Genomic DNA, 20,265 nt, shown 5'->3' with positions numbered 1-20,265 from the left:
CACCAAGTCCACCCAGACGGCGATCATAAGGAAAGCTTGGCAAACCGTGTCCCCCAAGTCGGCTGTGGAAAACCCCAGGTACACAGTTCTACTCCCACCCCAGGAGTCTCCGTGAGTCGGGGTCCACTCAGCTGCCACGGCTTTGGTTTATTGTGCTAGATACAGGGGTCCTCAAACTTTTTAAGCAAGGGGCCAGTTCACTGTCCCTCAGACCCTTTGGAGGGCCGGACTATAGTTTAAAAAAAACTATGAACAAATTCCTATGCACACTGCACATATCTTATTTTGAAGTATAAAACAAAATGGGGCAAAAACACCCAGCGGGCTGGATGAATGTCCTCAGTGGGCCGCATGTGGCCCGCGGGCCATAGTTTGAGGACCCCTGTGCTAGAACATGAGGCTGTGGGTCACAAAGCACTTTCTGGACAACGACATCCACCACTGAATGCAGAGCCAGCATCCAGGCCCTGGTCAGAGGGGCCAGGCTCTCCCATGATGGCCCAGTAGGTCGTCCACGCTCCTCACTGCATTCCCACTCAGACGGCTGAGTATCATCTAAAAGCCTACGAGCACTGTCCACTGCATCTTCCAGTGTCCCTGTGGACACTGGAAGCCTAAGTCTACATCAAGCTTTAAAGGCACCCGGACTTGGGAAGCAAGGAGGAGGGAGAAGGGGGTGGGGGGCTCCAGCAGCACCGGGGCTCACAGAATTGCCTTAGGGGATGTTCATTTGCTCTTGCATTTTTTCTCCCCCTCCAACCTCTTCCCACTCCCCTCTGCAGCCCATTTCTTGGCCCACTGCTTGATTCTGGAACCATGGCTGGTTCACCCCCCCCCCCCACACACACACAGGATCTGTGGGGTCCAGAGGGAAGCCCCCTGCTACTAGAAAGAAAAAAGCAGGTGTCTCAGAAAGTGATGTCTGGCCTTCTAGGTGAGGCCTGTGTGCATTCTGTCTGCTGCCCTTTTACTCAGCTCTGCTGAGGGCCAGGGGCCAGACAGACAGGAGGACAGTCTGAAAATGCTGCGGAGCCTCCGGGAGTTGGGGGGCATGGCTGGCGTTTTTCTAAAAGGCATTCAGAGCTCCCCTTGAAGATGGCAGACATCTGTGGTAATACATGGAGCAGTGGGGCGGATCATCCAGGGGTGCAGAACATTAAAAATAGATTCAAATCAACCTGCATCAGGGAGGGGGAAAGGACTGGGGCAGTGGCCGTGATCAGCACTTAGAAGCAGGTCTGCGTGTGGGGGGGGTGGAGTGTGGGGGGGGGATAGGGGTGTATGGGGGTGAGGGAAGTGCCATTTAAGGCCAAAGGCAGGCTGTTAAATTATCCCAAAAATGGGTAATGGAGAGTTTTTGGACATTTTCCAGAAGGGCCTGGTTGTAGCGAGGTCAAGGAGAAGGTTCTCAGAGCCGTGGACTGACCCCCAGGGCAGAGGGCATGACTGGAGAGTGGGTAGGCTCCAGGTGACTAGGAACAAGGGGGGCAAGGCTTTGCTTTTCTCCCCTAGCGCTTGAGGAGGGTGGGAGGCTTTTGCCCTCTGCTATCCCATTTTCCTGGAGTCTGAGAAGATGGGAGGGGCAGCAATGCTCCCTGGGGAGTGGAAGGGGCAGGTGCCCAGGCCTGAGGAACGGCCAGCGTCAGTCCCAATCTGGACGCTGCCTTTCCTGGAGAAAGCATGCAGCTTTTCCCTTCCATTCTGTCTCCCAGGGGGCAGTTCCCATGGGCCCATCTCCCTTTACCCTGCTGCATTTCATCCACTCATTCACTCGCTCTTCCATCCATTCGGGACCTCTCTGTGGACTCTGTGTGACTCTGCTCGGTGCTGAGGCTACCTGAGGAAGAGGAAGATAGACCCCCTGCTCCTGGGGCTGTTCACACACTCGCAGGAGGAGGGAGGTCAGCAGTCGGGTGTCCTGTGTTGGAAGGTGACAGGGTCTTTGAAAAAGCAGCCAGAGGAGAGGAGAGGGGTGGTGGCGTGGATGGAGGGCTGCGGGCCTAACGGGGGGCAGGGGGTGGTGCTTGGAGCAGCTCTCACAGAGTAGCCAGCTGGCGGCTTGCGGTGGCCCTCAGAGCCCAGAGCCGAGCCTGGGGGGCAGCCACTTACTTTCAGCAGAAACTGCTCCTTCTCGCTCTTGATCTGCTGCTCCATCTCCTCGTAGAGGTGCTGGATTTCCTCATCATAGTCTGCGATCTTCCTACAGGGCGGTGGAAATAGGCGCTGAAGATGTGTGCATCTTAACTCCCTGGGGAGGCAACTCCTGCAGCCTAGAGACCAGGACCCACTGGGGGCTGGTGGGGCATGGGGGTGACTGTGGAGCAGGAATCAGTTCCTCAGGAGGAGTGACCCAGTAGGCCTACCTACGTTGGGTACTGGTACAGCCTCTCCTTGACCCAGATATTCATGTCTCTTGGTGCTCGGGTTCAAAGCGATCCTCAGTGAAGTTTTCCCAGAGTCTTCCATCAACCCAAGCTCCCTGGCATTGGCTGGACTCACCACTCCCCTTGCCCACTGATCTCTCTACTGCTTGGCAGAACAAAGCTGCATCTGGGGGGGCTTCTCCCAGGGTATCTTGTTCCTCTGTGCATTCTTGTTTGGCTCTCTGAAGGGTGCCCCATCAGTGCTGCCTAACCCTGAAACATCAGAGCCCCCCATCCTCCCCCAGAAAGTGTGGGGCAACATCTACAGGACCCATGTTTCTCGGCAGATTCCCAAAAGATGCCATGGCAGGAATGACTACCACCTATCCCAAAAGAAGGGAGCCAGGTTGGTCTGACCACCATCCCTCTGATCTCAGGCACAGGGCCACAGGTAGAGACTGCCAGGGGCAGGGCTAGTGTACAGGCTGGACGGACATGATAAGGGCATGTCCTCGTCCCCACTCCTGGGATCCCCACTGGACAAGTAGTCAGTGGTTCCTAAGCAGACACCAATAGCCATGGAGGCAAAATTTGTAGATCACCCCCAGGGACCCCCAACCTCCCTTTTCTCTGCCCTCTTTTCTCCCAGGACTACATCCCCCTTCTAACACTCCTCCAAATCCAAACAGGAAGGATCATACGTCTGCCTTTGAACTGCAAGGGGAAGTTCTCATTACCCAGGTAGTTGCAGTTTCAGACACTTTCTCTCCTGTGCCCGCCGCCCTCCCCCCCTCTCGTCATCTCCTGGTGAGGGACGTCCAGGCACCAGTGGGAAGATGACCCTGTAGCCCCCACACAGACCGCAAGCTTTGGCAGTTTGGGCGCCCTTGTCAGTCTAAACCTGTATTACGTGCTTTGGACCTGTTATCAGGAAGGACCCACCTACTTTCTCATGCTCCCTAAAGTAGAAGGTCAAGGAAAAGGAGAAAGAACTTCCTTGAGACCAATTGACACAGTGGCTGCAACATAGTAACAATTGCGAGACTGGCGCAAGACCAGGCAGGGTCTTGTTCTATTCCACATGGGGGGGCGGGCAGCTGTGAGTCGGAACTGACGTCATGGTACCTAACAGCAATGGCACCCTGAATTTGAATGATAGGCCAACCTCCAAATCCCCTGCCACTGAGTCAATTCCGACTCATAGACACCCTTTACGACAGACTAGAATGGCTCCCCGGGGCTTCCCGGGCTGTAAATCATATTATATAAGCAAACAGCCTCATCATTCTCCTGGGGATCAGATAGTGAGTTTGAATGGCCGACCTTGCAGTTGCCCCCAGGACTTTCAGCAAGCCTGATCAGGGAGCCCCTTCACTCAAGTAAGAAACATCAGTTATTGAGGAAACCGTTCTTGGAAGCGTGGGGGCGATTCTGAAGCAAAACATAATGGGGGACAAGAACATCCTGATTTTGGGGAGCCCCCTGCAGTTGGTACCCTTTACATTGACCTGAGGCTCCACATAGACGTTTCCTGCTGCCGGAGGCTTCATCCCACCGCACTCTGATGCCCCACCCCCTCCCCTGCTGGGGACACCTGCACAGTGTGCACAGGCTGAGCAGTAAGTCGGGAGTCAGGCCCCAGCGCCAGTGTTGTTCTTCCAGGTCTACAGAAGCATCGAGAGACTCAGACACAGGGGGCAGAGTCCCTGTTGGGAACACCAGCCTCTGAGTCTCTCTCTTAGCTCCACTCTGAAGAAGAGCAACCAGGGCCGGGCAACTATGTCGCAATGGCCAGGATGCCAGCCAGCAAAAGCAACAGACCGCCAAAGCCTCCTGAGCTAGGGTCCCACCTCTACAGGGGTGTCTGACACTCCAGGTGCAACACGTGTCTTTTTGGATAAACACTGGGCCTCTCATATTGGTACATGTTTGGGGTGTTCTACTTTTTTTTCCTCATCTCACCTGTACTGAATAACATAAAAATATGGAGGGAAAATAAGAGAAAGTGCCCTGTGCAGTCAAATAGAAGACACTTTTAGGGACAGAAATAGATGCGCCTTTGAAAGAGCTTGTAGAAAGAATCATGGCCTTCTCTTGGACTTTAAAATGATCTTCCTGTGCTCCACGGCAAACAGCGCCACAGAACACGCGAGACGTGCCGCCCAAGCACCCAAATACTGGAGAACTGAGAAAGAGATGTGAGGGAACTTAAAAAATGAATTTGGCTCGATTCAAGCAATACCAATTATAGTCATTCATATAAACTGTGTACCATTATGCATAATAACCATGTAGGGCATTAATTCTCTAATATCATTAAATGTGTTATATTAACTTTGCTCTAGGTTTTATTTGATTAAGTTAATAAACTCCATAATTTTCGAGCTTACACGTCAGTTTGCTGGTCGAAAAGTGAGTGGTTTTGCAAACCGCTACAAAAAAGAAAAAAAGGAAGACGGATGTAGGCTGGACTGGTGCCCCTCCCAGCCCTTCCTCACATAGCTGGACTCACACCGAAGCAGCCCAGACTCCAGGTGGGCATCAGTGGTCCTGGCCTAACCAGACGCAGGACACAGAAGCAAGTGGATGACAATGATTTGGAAAAAAGCTGGTCGCTCGGGGACTTCTCAGACCTCGGTAACTTGTGGGGCTGTCAATGTCTCCATGGCCACATGAAGCCTAATTCTGTGCTGTCTCTGGTCACTGACCTATGACAGTTACAAAGACCAATAACCCAAAGTCCCTGCCCCAGAGGGTGTGATGGACTCAGCCGGACCACCATCAGACACCCCAGTTCTGGGAATGAGAACTGAGTTGATGTTCACACGAAGCCAACCAGCACCCCCGGGATCAGAAGAAAGGCCTGGGTTCTGACCCAGAACCAACTGTGTCCTCATTCTCGTGCCCAAGTCGCAACAAGGTAGGCACGCCCTCTGCTCTTCCCAGCGCTGCCGGGAGCATCCATCCAGAGAATGCATGAGAAAAGCGCTGAGAACCTCCACACCCTAAATACACCCGGGGGGGTTATTTATTATTATAACGGTTGTTGTGGGCTGGAGAGGACAAGGGGCAGTGCCCTCTAGGGAGAGCGGGGTTCTCACTTCAGACACAAAAGGGCTGCTGGATTTGGAACGGGGCAGGGGCGAGCAGGAAGATGAAGGACAGAAAGGCTGGTCAATAAAAACCATCAGGCCAATCTATCAGCAACACGGGCTGTACCTATAGACACTGCAGAGCCCAGAGCCTGCACCTGCGGGGAGCGGCACAGCGGCGGTGGGAGCAGTCATCTTGAGAGGCACTCTTATGCATCTGCCCATGTGGCGGTTGGTGGTCCCGCTGGGATCACCATCTTCTGCCGCCAGAGGATAAAGGCGACGGATCGTGCCTGCTTATCATATGCGTGATACCTCTTCGCAACCAGTCTCCCAGCCACTCGCGGTGCCTGGCTACACAAACTTAGCCTTTGGCATCTTGTCTGTGAGCGTTTCTCCATCACTTCCTGTCCTTGATGAACCCTTCTCCAGACCCACCGTATGTCTTCATTTGAACCCGTGACATTTCAGTCTCAACTGCTTTGAAGAGCTCTCTCTTTGGGGTTCATAGGGTCTCAATGAGGCATTGAGCACCCACAGCTGGACCCCTCGATCTCCATCTTCAATGCCTTTCAAAGAAGGGCAAAACAGTAATGCTGAAAGCCTGTAAAAGGAAAATTTAGGGCTGCAGGTACCAAACCCAGAAGCTCATGGTCCATGATGGGAGCAACTAGACTCCATGGGAATTTTACCTCCCAGTGAAAGTCTTGCTGCGAATGTCCCCATCAGGTATTTATGCATAAACCAGGGGCACGATGGTGTAAGTGCAAGACTGCACACCAAAAGGGTGACACTTTGAACCTACCAGCTGCGCCAGGGGAGAAAAATGTGGCAGTCTGCTCCCATCAAGATTTACAGCCTTGGAAACCCTATGGGGCAAGTCTAATCTGTCCTTGGGGACCGCTATGAGTTGGAATAGATTTGACCGCAGTGCACTTGGTTTTGGTTTTAGGGGGAAACACTTGAAGTAACGGGGAGCTTGCTGTCTCTCTAGGAAATTCTATCATCTTGGAATACTTTGGAATTCCAAATCCCTCTCTCCTTGACGCACTCCCTCTGCATAAAAGCCCCTCAGACATCAGTAATAAGACTTCAAGACATGACTTTGAACTTAGGCTAAGCCTCCTCACTTCCTCTAACACACGAATTATTTGGGGTGGGAGGCTAGGGGAATGGTGGCGGTGACCAATTCCTTCGCCATTTCCTTCACTCTCCTCTCAGTGGGCTCTCGTTTGTCTTTCTCAAGCATGAAGACTCAACCTGGACAAATGCCCACCGTGTGCGGCTGACCAGTACAGATGAGAGCCGACTCCTTTGTTTTAGGTGCTGCGTATCTATTCCTGAAGGCTAAGTTCCATTTGCTGTCTTGGGCAGCCACATTGGAGTTAACAATGCTGAACCTGTTTGTCAACACAAACCACAAACCCTAATGTCTGAGTCACTGTTGCTTTTAAAGATGGTACAACTGAACCAGACCACCCCTACAGTCTGCTTTTGCCCTTAAAGTTTTGGACTCATCTCAATCAAACCTAATTTTGTTGGATCTGATGTTTGTTAGATTCCGTCCATCCTTCTACCAATCACTGTCTTCCTGGATCCCAGTGGGTCACTCAATGGCCTTCCAAATTTTTGTTCATATTTGGAATCTTCCCTCAGAATATAAACTAGCCTATAAGCTAAAGTGATTGCTTTGATGATTTACTTGATCCAAATGTGATTTCTGAAATTATAGACTAATGATTTCTACTTGTCCTGAAGTCAAAGGGACCTTCAAGAAGTTCAGGGGAAAAATGGAGATGAAATGATAATAGGAACCCTCCTGAACTGATAAGGAGGGATATTTATTTTCTGGTGTTTATTAACTTTTCCATCATAGACAAAAGCATGCCAATGTTGCATGATTCCTATGAGAAACAAGTTATTCTGTTTGTAAGGTACGCGATTCCGTATGCATTTCTTAAATTAAGCTCTATTATTTCATTTGAGATAATTCACTGCTTATTTACCTTTTGCCTGACTAATGTGTCAAGTTCCGAAATACGTGTGTTCAAGTCTTCTAGATTTTTGCTTTATCGCGTGTTCTTTGTTTTTCTGACAATTTCTGCAATTTGCTGCTGTGTTACTTGGCGCATAAAGGTTTGTAGCTGTTGTATCTTGTTTAAGCCCCACCCGCCCACTGCCCTCGAGTATATTCTGACTCACAGCAGCCCTAGGGGCAGAGCAGAACCGTCACATAGGGTTTGGGAGACTGTAGATCTCTGCAGAAGCAGTCTGTCACATCCTTTCCCTGTGGAGCAGCTAGGGGTTCAAACGACGGCCCTTTTGGTTAGCAGCCAAGCATTTACATCTAGTGCCACCAAGGTTCCTTCTCTTGTTGAAGGAAGCTACTCCTTTCTACTACAAAATAGTTTCCCTTCTCTCCTTTGTTCATGCCACTGGTATACCGAACAATGACAAGGACCAGCACATCAACAATAAAGAACTCGCTGAGCCGTTAATCAATATTATGTGGTCATCCCTATTCAACCTGTCTTCTCTTAAACACTCTCGAAACACCATCCCAAGGCAGGGCCTACTTAATCCTTTCAATCTCTCACATCTCACCCCACTCGTTCTGAGCTACGAGGGAAAGCGTAAGGAGAGAAGAGGTAGACCGTGGAAGAGAGGAGGAAAAGGCATGAGTTCCTAGTGGAACAGAAGGACAGGTGTATGGAGAGCGTCAGCCAGGGTTAACAATGGTCACAAATACTACAACCTCCCTCTCCTTTATCTTTCCCTGTCATGGCTAAGATCACTCCCCTGGCATGCTCTAGCATAATCTAAGTCATAACCTGACTGTAGACACAGCTATGGTTGGGTCAGAGCTTACAAGACACCAAGTCAGAAGATCTGGGCTCAATTCTTGGCTCTCCTATTTACAAGCTGCAGTAGCTATAGAATCTGTCAACTTGCGAAGGGGTGGAATCTAGCCTGCAATCAGGTCACAGCCCACAAGACCTCTGTGTGGGCATGGCCTTCTCTTGAGGATTCTGAGAACTCATGTCTTCCTCCCTGAAGGTGGGGCAGACACATTCTCTGCCTGTCTCCCTGAGAGACATTCCTGTTGGCAAGCTACATGGAGTTATGCTGATAGAGCCAGAGCCCTGGAGCTGAAGGAGCCACCTGGAGACCCACGCCAGCGCTGAGATGCTTCCATTGCCACTGGATCCACAAGACTTTCCAGTCACTGGCTTGTGATCTTCCTGCATTCAGCATCATGTATGTGTTGCATGTGTCTGAAGAGGAATTTATAAACTGGTATCAGACATATGGGCTAATATCAGACTAATGGACTTGAACTGGACTGGGCTGGGATGTTTTCTTAATGTACAATTGCTCTTTTTATAGGAAGCTCTTTGTTATCTACACATGAGTGTCTATGAATTTGTTTCTCTAGTCGACCCGGACTACCACCCAAGCCTCCTGGCCTTGGGCAAGACACATTACCTCAGATAGCCTAGAATGTTCTAGGATTTTCAGATCTGGGATCTGAAAAAATCATGAGGGCAAATTTAAAGAAAGTTGTGAGAATTAAATAGAATCATGTACGAGAATGTGTCATAGCTAGAATGGAGTTAATAAATTCATTCTCTGTAGTTCTGTAGGGGCTTATGAATCCTGTTCAGAGTCACTGCTCTGTAATTTCTTTAGAGACCAGCCAAGGGGCAAGTAGAACCTGGATGTGAAGCATGGGACAGTTTGGTGTATACAATGGGGTACCCTCTAAAAAATGGGGAAAATGTCACTGGTGGAGCTTCGTAGCACACAGATTTCCTGCTATGTGAGCATCCAGAAACTCACTCTGAGTTGGCGCACCAAGTGGGAAGTTTCTCTCTGGTCATAGTGGATTTTTTTCGTAAAAGCAGTTTTGCTCAAACTTCTTTTTTTGTGTGTGTGATGGCCGATTTAAGAGAAGAGCATGCAGCTCTGAAATTTTGTTTCCTGCTTGGGAAAAATGCCACAGGAACTATTGTGATGTTGAACACAGCTTATAAAGACAACACTATGGGGAAAACTCAAGTGTATGAGTGGTTTTCTCATTTCAAAAAGGTAAAATCTTGATTTATGACAAACCTTGTCTGGGCATCTGTCCATCAACTTCCCAAATGGATGAAAATGTTTACTTGTAGTAATACATTTGGAGTGTGTTCCACCAGGTCAGACTGTTAATCAAACTTTCTATTTAGAGGTTCTGAAAAGATTGCATAACAGTGTGCAACCAAAAAGAGGCCTGATTTATGGCAGACATGGGATTGGTTTTGCCACCATGACCGTGCACCTGCTCATGCAGCCATCTCGGTGCACCAGTTTGGGGCACAAAACAGCATGCCTCTCTTGCCCCTTGCACCTGACTCACCTGACCTTGAACCCTGCAACTTTTGTTTCCTCAAATGCAGAGGGATCTGAAAGGACAACGATTCGACAACATAGAAGAGGTGAAGGGGAAAAAAGGAGGGACATGGTATCAGCCATCCAAACAGATGAGTTTGAAAAATGTTTCCAAGTTGGAATCGCAGATTTGACAAATGTATTAAGCGTAATGGAGAGTACTTTGGGGGGAGAGGGGGATTTAAATATGTAGCTTTGAAAAAAAAAGATTCTGGATTGCTTTGGATACCCCCTCATGTGGTGTGAAGCCCTGTGCAGAAATGAGGAAACGTGGTGCTGGGATGGGACAAGGTAAAAGGACATGGGGTAGGGTCAAACCCTGGGGTGGCTCAGAGAGGAGACTGGGGCCTATAGCATCATTACCTGCCTTAGAAAATGCTGATTAAGCCCTTCTTGAAGTACTTTTGGGTAAAACAACGTACGTTTTAAGTTAGGCACTCTGCCTACCAGGAATTTGGCATCTAAGAGCACCAGGTCCAGTGATGAAGTGGCCCAGAACTGAGGAACAAGGAGGAGAGGCATGCCCATGAGGCTGGACTCCGCCTGCGCTCTGTCTGACTGGAGCTGTGACCTCAGCGCCCCAGCCGACAGGAAGTGGGGGGGGCTGTCTGCTCCACTGGTGAGAGGACGGCAGAAATCTTAGGGGGAAACATTAAGAAAAGATGAATCCAGAGAAGAGAGGCTTTTGGCAGCTGAGGGGAAGGTGTAAGGGTTTTTCCCCCCTGAAGATGTCTTCAGGGCAGTGATGGATCTGAATGTGCAAGTCCTCCTGAAACCTAGGTTAAAAATCCCAGGGCTAATTGTGTGGGCAAACGGTCACCCAGTGTGTCTGAATGTGGCAAACGCTTTCTCTATAAACGATGGTGTGTGTGTGTGTGTGTGTGTGTGTGTGTGTGTGTGTGTGTGTGTGAGAGAGAGAGAGAGAGAGAGAGAGAGAGAGAGAGAGAGAGAGAGAGAGAGAGAGAGCAGGGCTTCTGGAGAGCTAGGGGTGGGATGGAGAAGGAATGTATGAGAAGGAAGGATAGTGAAGGAGTGATTCAGATACAAATACTAGACCTCGGTTCTCAGAAGCCTCTGCAGACTGTTCTCGGGGACTGGAAGGTGAGATGTAGTTAGCAATAACTTAGCCTGCCAGCCTCCCACAGGAACTGTGAGAATTAATTAACCTTCACAGAGTAGTGCGCACACAGTGAGTTACAGCGCTACCCTGGACAGGAGCATGATGCTAGATACCAACAGGCCTCCGGCTAATGGTCCAGCCCAGGACATCGCATTGATGGATCCCTCCTTGGTCACAGCTTTTCCTCCTGTTCCCCCTCTCTCACTTTGGAAGGAAATGGATTGGAACTTCAGGGGGCCTCATAAAGTCATCTAGTTCATTCCCCAATGTCTAGGCAGGAGTGTGCTGAACCTATTCCAGGCCAAACAAACAAACAAAAAAACCCAACCCCAAACCAATGCAGCTTCTTCCTTTCCCAAATGAAGGTATATGGTTTTGACCTTGGAGAGAAGAAATGACAAGTCTCTAGATTTTAGAGGCTGAACCTAAAGGCAGAGCTTTGGAGAGTAACCATTGTGAGCTCAGAGGGAGAATTTTGACCAATTCTGGAGGAGCCTAGGGGAACCCGAGAGGGGCAGTGGGTAAGTCTTAGGCTGCTAGCTGCAAAGTCAGCAGTTCGAAACTACCAGTCGCTCCTCGGGAGAATGATGTGGCCATTTGCTCCCATAAAGAGTTAGTCTCAGAAACTCACGGGGACAGTTCTTCCGTGGCCTGTAGGGTCGCTATGCATCGACCTTGACTTGGCGGCGGTGAGTGTGGTTTTTGGAGCCCCTCCACTCTGCCGGCAAGCCTGCTGCTAGCAGTGCTCAGCGTTACAGCTCCTCAAGCCAGGAGGCCACAGTCAGAGACTGTGGCTCGGAGGGCCGTGATCAGTGACTCGATGTCCCACAGGGGCAGGTCAGGAATGGGGCTGTGCTGCTGGGGAGCGACATAAGAAGGGTGGCTACCTATCCCGCCAGTGGCCACGCACTGACCCCAGGCTGGGGAGACAAGACATGCCACGCCTGTTATTTGTTCAAGCAGAAAATGAGGGTAAGCTCAGCTCAGCCTGCTGTGTACTTGGGATGAGAACGGTAGGTTAGGGATTCCAACTCACCACTGCCCCCTGCCAACTCCTCCAGGCTGCTGCAGTCTCTGCACTGAAAGGAGAAATTCCTAGGGACAGTTTTGCTTTCCCTGAAACCAGTATCTCTGGCTTTTTCCGGCTCTGACTCTGACTCTGTCTCTCTCTCACACACACACTTGGACGACTGGAGCAGGGCAGAATAAAGAGGAAATCTAAGGGTGTGCAAAAATGCCAAGGCTGTGAAATCGCCAATTGGATTCTTAAGATGGATGGTTCGTCAGCTAATTAGATTCTGCTGCCTTGTAGAAACCAGCTTTGCAGCGTGAGTCCATCCCATAAAGGAAACCATTTTTCATCAGCCAGGTTTACCCAGCACGCCCAGGATGCACCTAGAGCACCAACAAGCCCCGCCTTTCCCTTTGCCCTCCGGGCCATGCAGAAGGGTGCCTTGGACTCAGATAACAACATGCATACACCGTCTGGGCCTGGTTTCCCCACAGCCCTCCCAGAGGCCTTCTGGCCTCCTCTCTGGAAACAGGAGAGGAATGGCGGACCCCAAGGGTGTTTGGGGATTAGCTGTGCCAGCTGATAGATACATATTCTGAGTGAAAAACTCAAAGCAACTCTTCTCACAGTGGGGTCGATGAGTGGCCTGCATCAGACTCACCCAGGATGTGTGCTCAGCTGCCGAGTCCTGGGCCCTCATGCCTACAACACGGATTTAGACTCCATGGGAGCCAAGTCTCGGAATTGATCATCAACACTCAACGACCACAGTCAGGGTTTCCCCCAGGTCCTTGAGAGCCTGTGGGTCACGAGGGCTACTGGCCCCAAGGAGGATGCTTTATTTGCTGACCTGAAAGAGCAGGGCAGGGGAGGCGCTCAGCTGTGGACCAGATGGTGGGAGGTGTGAGCGTCCCCAGAGGCAGCCGGGAAGAAAGGCCGGTCATGGGTTTTGGAAAACCAGCCATTGGACACCCTCTGTAGCTCTGCTCTGGCACAAATCAAAGCTGCCTGCAATGCTTGCTCTTTGCCGCCCTAGCTGCAAGGGATCCCGGGGGTGCAGAGGGGGGAGCACTGGACTTGCCAGTGCAAGGTTGGGGCCTCAAACCCACCAGCAGCTCTGCAGGGGGACGATGAGGCCGGCTGTCTGCTACTGGGAACACAAACTGCCTCAGAAAGCCTTTGGAGAGCCGCTGTGAGTCAGAACTGACTGCTGGCCGGGGTGTAGTGTGGGTTGGGCCCTATCGGGGGTCAGGCCGAGAAGCCCTGATGCCATAGTGTTATGTGTTGGGTTGCAATCCGCACGGTTGGCAGTTTGAAACTACCCGCTGCTCCTCAGGAGAGAGACGGGGCTTGCTACTCCCATCAAAGAGTTCCAGCCTTGGAAACCCACAGAGACGGTGCTCCCCTGGCCTGTATCGGAATCAGGAACTTGGTTTCTGGAGGTCAGGCCACGGAAACGAGGGCCTTTCCCTACAGCCCTTGTCAACGTGGCCTGTTCCGAAGCTCCACACCCGCGAGTAGCAGGTCCTTGGCTGGTGGCTGGGAGCCGGGTGCCACAGTCTGGCAGTCCATGACACCGCTCCAGGTAAGAAGCAGCTGGAGGGGGGCTGTCTCATAGGGGCCTCCTAGCTCTGAAGATGCCGCGGGAAGCCCAGTGCCAGGGGACGGGGGAACACTGGGCAGATGATGACCTGGCTCCAAAGCGGGAGGCTGAATTCCCCAGACTGGCCTCATCCCTCCTCCCCTAAAACGCGGGTGAGGGTGGCAACCACAGACTGCATCGTGGCAGTGAGTTGGGGCGGTTGCTGGGTTTTTCCTGACTGTGGCCTCCGACACTCTGAGAATGGGTCTCCTGCCATGGGCTCTCGGGAGCTTTCCCCAAGCACTCAGTTCAGCTCCGCTGCCTCCCCCTTCCTCCCCAAGTCCCAGGAGGACTGCAGAGACTGCTTCCTGCAGCAAGACTGGTGACCCTTGAAGGTCAAGGCCCCTTGCTTAGAAATCTGGGGACAGGAAGTCTGCATCCCTCCTGGCCAGGCTCAGGTCCCCAGGTGCTGGTCCCATCTGCTCTGGGCTCTGAGAGAAATACAGCAAGGTGTATGGTTTGGAAAAGGTGGGGAAACTGAGGCAGCCACCACCACCACGGCCACCAGGAGCACATCCGATGCTTCAGCTGCATGGGGGTTAGGGGGTGGTTAGGGTGGGTGTCGCTGGCCAGCTTTGTGGCAGCTGCAGTTTCCTGTGGGTTGGTCTGGGTCTGAAAGCTCTACCTCACCAGTAGGATGGTAAGCCATCCAAGAATAAGGACTCTTGTCTTCTGTCTTCTGAACCGAGGACAGGCACAGCGGAGGGGTTCAGGTGGTGTCTCACCCTGGGTGGGGCACGCAGCGGGATGCTTGCTTCCCGGGAAGGGAAGCTTGCTTCGCAGATGGAGCGGCACCACCCCATCCTCTGGAAGATGCAGCTCCTGGAGGAACCTACGGGCACTCGCTTCCCATCTCAGGATTCCTCTCTGACTGCACCGGGTCCTGCCTCCCAGCTTCTTCCTTCTGCCCTCAGTAAGGCCTGGATGACCCGCCTGCCTCCCACAACAAGCTCATGCTGTCCAACGCCTGCCTCTTCTCCAGGAAGATGTCCCAGGATCACTGAAGTTCACCTGCATCCATTTTCAAAGACCAGAATCCCGTTTAAATAGGCAAGACCCTACAGATGAGGAGACCTGGCGGCATGAAAGTGAAGTCCATGAGGTGGCCGCTGGATCTGCTCCCATACGGATACTATCTCCCCAGGAATCCCATGGGCAGCTGCACTTGCCCCGGAGCATCACTCTGAGTTAGAATGACCTTGACTCAATGGAAGGGCACACACCAACAGCAGCGCCTATACAGTGGGCGCTTTCTGAGCTACAAGGGCCCTTTGAGGTCATCCTATCCAGGTGGTGCTCAATGGAGTGGGACTCACGGTGTCCCTGTGGGACAGGGTAGAGCTGCCCCTGTGGGTTTCTGAGCCTGGGACTCTTCACGGGAGTAGAAAGCCTTATCGTTCTCCCTCCAAGTGGCTGGTAGTCTCCAACTGCTAACCTTGTGGTTTGCTAGCCAACAAGTCACCACTTCACCCGAAGAGGACAATGACCCTCAAGGGACCAGAGTGGCTCCCAGCTAATAAAGACAAGGTCTGTCCACGGAGCTTCTGTTGCAGGGGCGCACACGTGCAAGTGGGTGAGCGTCAGAAAGGAATGTGCGTTTCTCCCCGTGACTTTGAATCACAAAACGTTCGAAACACACACACACACACACACACACACACACACACACACACACACACATCCAACTCTCGCAGGAAATGGATGGCCTGGGGTGTTCAGCGAGCGCTGAAGGTCGCACAGCACAGCCCCTGAGCAAGAACTCAGAATGCTCCTGACCCCAACGCCAGTGGCCTGCTCAGGATCTGCATCCAGAGGACAAGAGGAAATGGGACTGGCCGGGGAGCTCAGCATCAAGCGGTCACCCCACCCCTCGGAGTTCCCCAGCTGGGAGTGTGCATGGATCAGCTGACCCCCCAAGGCTGAGGGAACCCACAAGGATGTTCACACGGAGGGAGGACGGGTGGGGAGGTGCTGGGAAACCTCAGCTAGTTTTGCACAAGCTGCCAAGAGTGGCCTTGACTTTAATCTCAAAGCCTTTGAAAGGCATTCCTGGATTTGTGTGAAAGCCCCAATAGAGGCTGCTGCACAACAGATGGACCCAGAGCTGGAGGCTCCTCAGTCGGGGTGGGGGAGGGGGTCACTCATCTCTCCTGGAGAAAGTGTGGGCCTGGCAGATATCAGCCTGCAGAGACCATTCCAGGCCATGCCTAGGTGAGTGTCCACCCATTCAGGCTGTGATTACCCTCCTCTCTGGGAGTAACCGCCTGAATTCTGGGGTCCCGCAGGCAAGCAAGGATCAGTGTGGGGGTGTTAGGATGAGGTGAGGGAAATAAACACATAAATGAATCCACCTCCTTTATTTTAGAGGGGAGCAACTGAGGTTCAGGAGAGATCAAGTCACTTGCGCAAGACCAGTAGGCTAATTGGTTTCAGAGCCAGGCATGACTCAAACCCAGGTCTCTAATCTACCCAGGCAGTCCCAAGACACACATATTCAGAGAGGCCTGGGAGCCTGCATTTCCAAGAGGTTTCCACGTGACACTGAAGCTGTTGGGCCAGAAAGTACACTTCGAGTAGCCTAACTACACCTGGTGGCAGAGTGGTTACCCATTGGATTGCTGACCCCAAGATCAGCAGTTCGAAACCACCAGCCGCTCCATCAGAGAAAGATGGCCAGAACTCCCTTAAAGAGTTACAGCCTCTGAAACTCACAGGGCCGATTCTGCCCTGTCCTGGGCGATGACTATGAGTCAGCATCGACTGACTTGGTGGCAGTGAGTTTTCTGAAACGCTCCCTTGAATGATGTCATGGTTCAAGCTCTCTGCGTCAGAATGACAAACCTACTTATTGAAAGCAATAATACAATGTAACTTATCATAACGATCAGTGAGCACTTACACACCAGCGATGTTCCAAACCCTCACCGACATAATGAGATGCCATCTTCAAAACAACCGCTAGGTAAATACTCTCACATCCCTCGTTTACAGTGCAGAAAGCCGAGGCTCAGAGAGGTGAAAAGGCTTGGTCTAAATCACCCAGCTAAGTAAGTAGCAGAACTAAGATTTAAAGTTGGCTCTGTCTGACTCTACAGCATCCTCCACAGGCACTAACCAAAATGCCAGCAGTCAAACCCACCCGTCGCTCTGCAGGAGGAAGATGTGCCAGTCTGCTTCTGCCAAGGGTACAGCCCTGCAGGCCCCAGGGGGCGACTCTGCTCCATCCTATAGGGCTGCGATGAGTCAGCATCCAGGCAACAACACAGCGCCACGCCCTCAGCACTCCTTTGGCCAAACCCATGGAGCACTTTGGGGCCTGGTGCTCAAGATGCCTTTCCCTAGGTCTCTGCAGACCCAGAGGGACCAGGTGGTGGAAAGGTTGAGTGCTTGGCTGCCAACCCAGAGCTGGGCCATGCTAAGCCAGCCAGCTGCTCTGCAGGAGACATGGCGATCTGCCTTTGTGAACATCACAGCCCAGGAATCCCGCTGGGCCATTTCACTCTGCCACTTGAGGCTGCTAATAACAATGATTTCTGCTCTGACAACACAATGCCCAAGCAGTGGTCACCAACACGTCTCTGAGAGTCGGCATGGGGGAGGCACAGAATGGAACAGAGCTGGGGCTCAGGGGACTGGGTGGACAACGCCAAACTCCAAGCCGATCTCACCATCATGCTGTCCATATGGAGTCAGGGCGGTCTCCTGTGGGTTTCTGAGACTCTTAACTGTTTACAGGAGTAGAAGGCCCAGTCTGTCCTCATCAGAGCTGCTGGTGGTTTTGAACCACTGACCATGCGGATTGCAGCCCAACATGTAACCGCTAGGCCACTGACCCATCGTGGCCAACTCTGTGGACGCCAGGGCCGTGTGCTTCCCCCAAGCCATTTCAGCATACCATCTGAGGCACCACCCCCCAGAAGGCCCCTCAGAGTTTTTCTGGGAAGCAGCTTCACAGAGGGGGAGTAGTCTTCTAGCCATGGGATTGCGATAAACAGAGCCTGTGCCCATCCGTGGCCAGGGGAAGACTGCCTGAGTGGGGGATGCCCGGGAGAGAGGGCCACTCTGTGGCTCCCTAGCTCCACTCGAACCCAACTCTGTATTTTGACCTCCCCCTGGCGGTTATCCTGAAAGGACTTGGATAGACACGGCACAGCTCATTCCACGTCTCACAACATGTGAGCCCGCAGCTGTGATCCAGCCTCATGCCCCGGAGGGCACGTGTGTTCTCCTAAGGGCTTCCGTGTCAGAAGTACCTTTAGGTGTCTGTTCAAAGGGCTGTCCTGTCTCCTCCAGGGAAGGAATCGTGAAGATCCAGAAGAGGACTGGGGACAAAGTGGCAGCAGAAGGGTTTGGTAAGGAGGGCTATGAAGTCCCTGTGTTAGGTATATAATTTGCTATCAATTTGAGAGGATTGCAGTCTAGCCTGTCAATCATTGTATAGCCAGTGAGGCCTCTGTGTGGGCATGGCCTTCCTCTGAGGATTCTGGGAACTCCTGTCTTCCTCCTTAGAGGCAGGAGACACACACACACTCTCTCTGCTCATTCCCTGAGAGATGTTCTACTGACAAGACACATGGCACTATGCTGACAGACCCCGTGCCCTGGGAACTGGAGGAGCCATGTGGAGACCCCTGCCAGCACTGAGATGCTTTTACTGCCACTGGATCCATAAGACGTTGCACCTACTGGCCAGTGATCTTCCTGCATTCGGTTCATTGCATGTATTTCGTGAGTTTGAAGAGGACTTTGTAGATTGGTATTGGACATATGGGCTAATATCAGACTTATGGACTCGATCTGGGATATTTTCTCAATATTCAACTGCTCTTATATAAAAAGCTCTTTCTTACACACATATGAGTATGTCTATGAATTTGTTTCTCTAGTCTGCCCAGGCAAACACACCCCCTCACAGAAGCGCTACCTCAGGCAAAGCAAGCTGGTCTGAAATAATTCAGGACAGGCCCAAGGTGCTGAGGTGTTTCTGCTCAGAGACAGAAAAGCTCCAGGCTTCAGGTAGCGAACGGTCGCTCTCTGAATCCAGGCTCTGCCACTTCACGACAGCGACAGGCTCGCCGCCATCGAGTCAATACTGACCCTGCAGTGCAGAGCAGAGCTGCTCCTGGGGGTCCTGAGACCATAAATCTTTGTGGAAGTAGAATGCCTCGTCTTTCTTCCAAGGAGGGGCTGGGGGTGGGCAGGTGAACAGCTGGCCTGTGGTCACCAGATCAGCGAGGGATCCACTGGGCCGCCAGGGTCTACAAACTGCAATATGTCAGTTAATCTTCCGGTGCCCTGAAATGCTTGTCTGTAGAACTGCCCCCACCTGAAAGAGCTGTGGAGATTAATGGGTTAGCAGAGATGCCATGTTTAGAACAGTGCTTATCATCTGTTGAGAGGATAGTCCAGTGGGTCTCCACCTTCCTAATGCCGAGACCCTTCATACAGTTCCTCCTGTTGACTTTTGTTGCTACTTCATCACTGTGATTTTGCTACTGTTATGAATCAGGCAAGCCCTGGGAAAGGATCCGTTGACCCCCAACGGGGTCGCGACCCACAAATTGAGAACCGCTGGGTTAGTACATGTGAACAAGACCTTAAAAAAAACAACAAAGATGCAGGCATCACAGAAGAATCACCTGTATCTTCAGTGGCAGATGTAAGTGTTAACGATGTTTCACACATATGTCCCAAAGCGGCTGAGCATGGGTACCTACTTTCTTAGGGCACATTCCAGCTCGTTCTTCTCCTCGTGGGCTTCTTGGAGGTGGGAGAAGATCCTGGCCAGGAAGTCCTCAAAGTTGGACAGTAAGTGCGGTTCCTCCTTCCTCAGCTGCAGCCACAGCTGCTGGACATCACTTTCACTGCAAAAGGAGGAGGACCCGGCTGTGGGCTGTGGGCCACAGAGCTTCCCAGGTGTGAAAGTGGCAGTCGGCATCAGCCGCATGGAATGACGTGTGGAGGGGCATCTCAGAATGCCAGGGAGAAGAGAGGAGGGTAGAGGCTGCCAGCACGGGAGGACAAGTTCTCTGGCCCTTAAGGAGAGAGCTTGTCCCCACCCCTAGGGGTGATGGTACTCACTCCTGAGAGGTAAAGACATGCACTGATAGACGGTAGGAATCAGCTGTCCCAGAGGGGAGTGGAAGAGACTGTGCAGCACCCCACTGGGGCCTGGCATGGCTGACAGGCACAATGAAAGACAGAGAAAAGCTGAGAGAGATGGTGCATGCATGGAAGGACCAACAAAGAGTCTGGAGCGGTGGAGGCAGGCAGAGTGGCAAAGACACAGGGTGACGTGCACAGAAACAAGCCCCCACAGACATACTGGACACCCATTGGCTCAATAAGCAACAGAGACTCATAAGACCACACTCCTCCCCAAGAGAAGGGACACCGTGAACCCTGTTCTTCCTTCTGAAAAAACTCAAAATCCTACAGTGAACGGTCAAGTCAGAGAGGAACCCAGTTTGCACCCCATCGAATCCTGAAACCAGTATGCGTGGAGGGTGACAGAGACCATGAACCCTCAGAATAGAGAATAAACACCTCTCTACCTGGGCAACTCGAACTGCATTGCAGGTGCTTCCCTTCCTTTGAAGTGATGTTTG

The 20,265-nt window shown here is 51.9% G+C and overlaps 1 protein-coding gene across 1 annotated transcript in view; it reads right to left on the bottom strand.

Annotated features, from left to right (window-relative positions):
- The window catches only part of CRACR2A (calcium release activated channel regulator 2A), a 96,395-nt gene that overhangs the window by 65,783 nt on the left and 10,347 nt on the right, over positions 1–20,265 (bottom strand). The window contains exons 4-5 of the mRNA XM_075553385.1: positions 19,375–19,521; positions 2,110–2,200 (exon numbers count right to left, since the gene is read on the bottom strand). Of these exons, the coding sequence (XP_075409500.1) occupies positions 2,110–2,200; positions 19,375–19,521 (238 nt within the window). The remainder of the gene's footprint in view (positions 1–2,109; positions 2,201–19,374; positions 19,522–20,265) is intronic.

Source organism: Tenrec ecaudatus, chromosome 6 (assembly GCF_050624435.1).
Source record: "Tenrec ecaudatus isolate mTenEca1 chromosome 6, mTenEca1.hap1, whole genome shotgun sequence".
In the NCBI taxonomy this organism is placed as follows: Eukaryota; Metazoa; Chordata; class Mammalia; order Afrosoricida; family Tenrecidae; genus Tenrec; species Tenrec ecaudatus.
The sequence above is the reverse complement of the archived record's forward strand: the minus strand, read 5'-3'. Positions and strand labels throughout refer to the sequence as shown.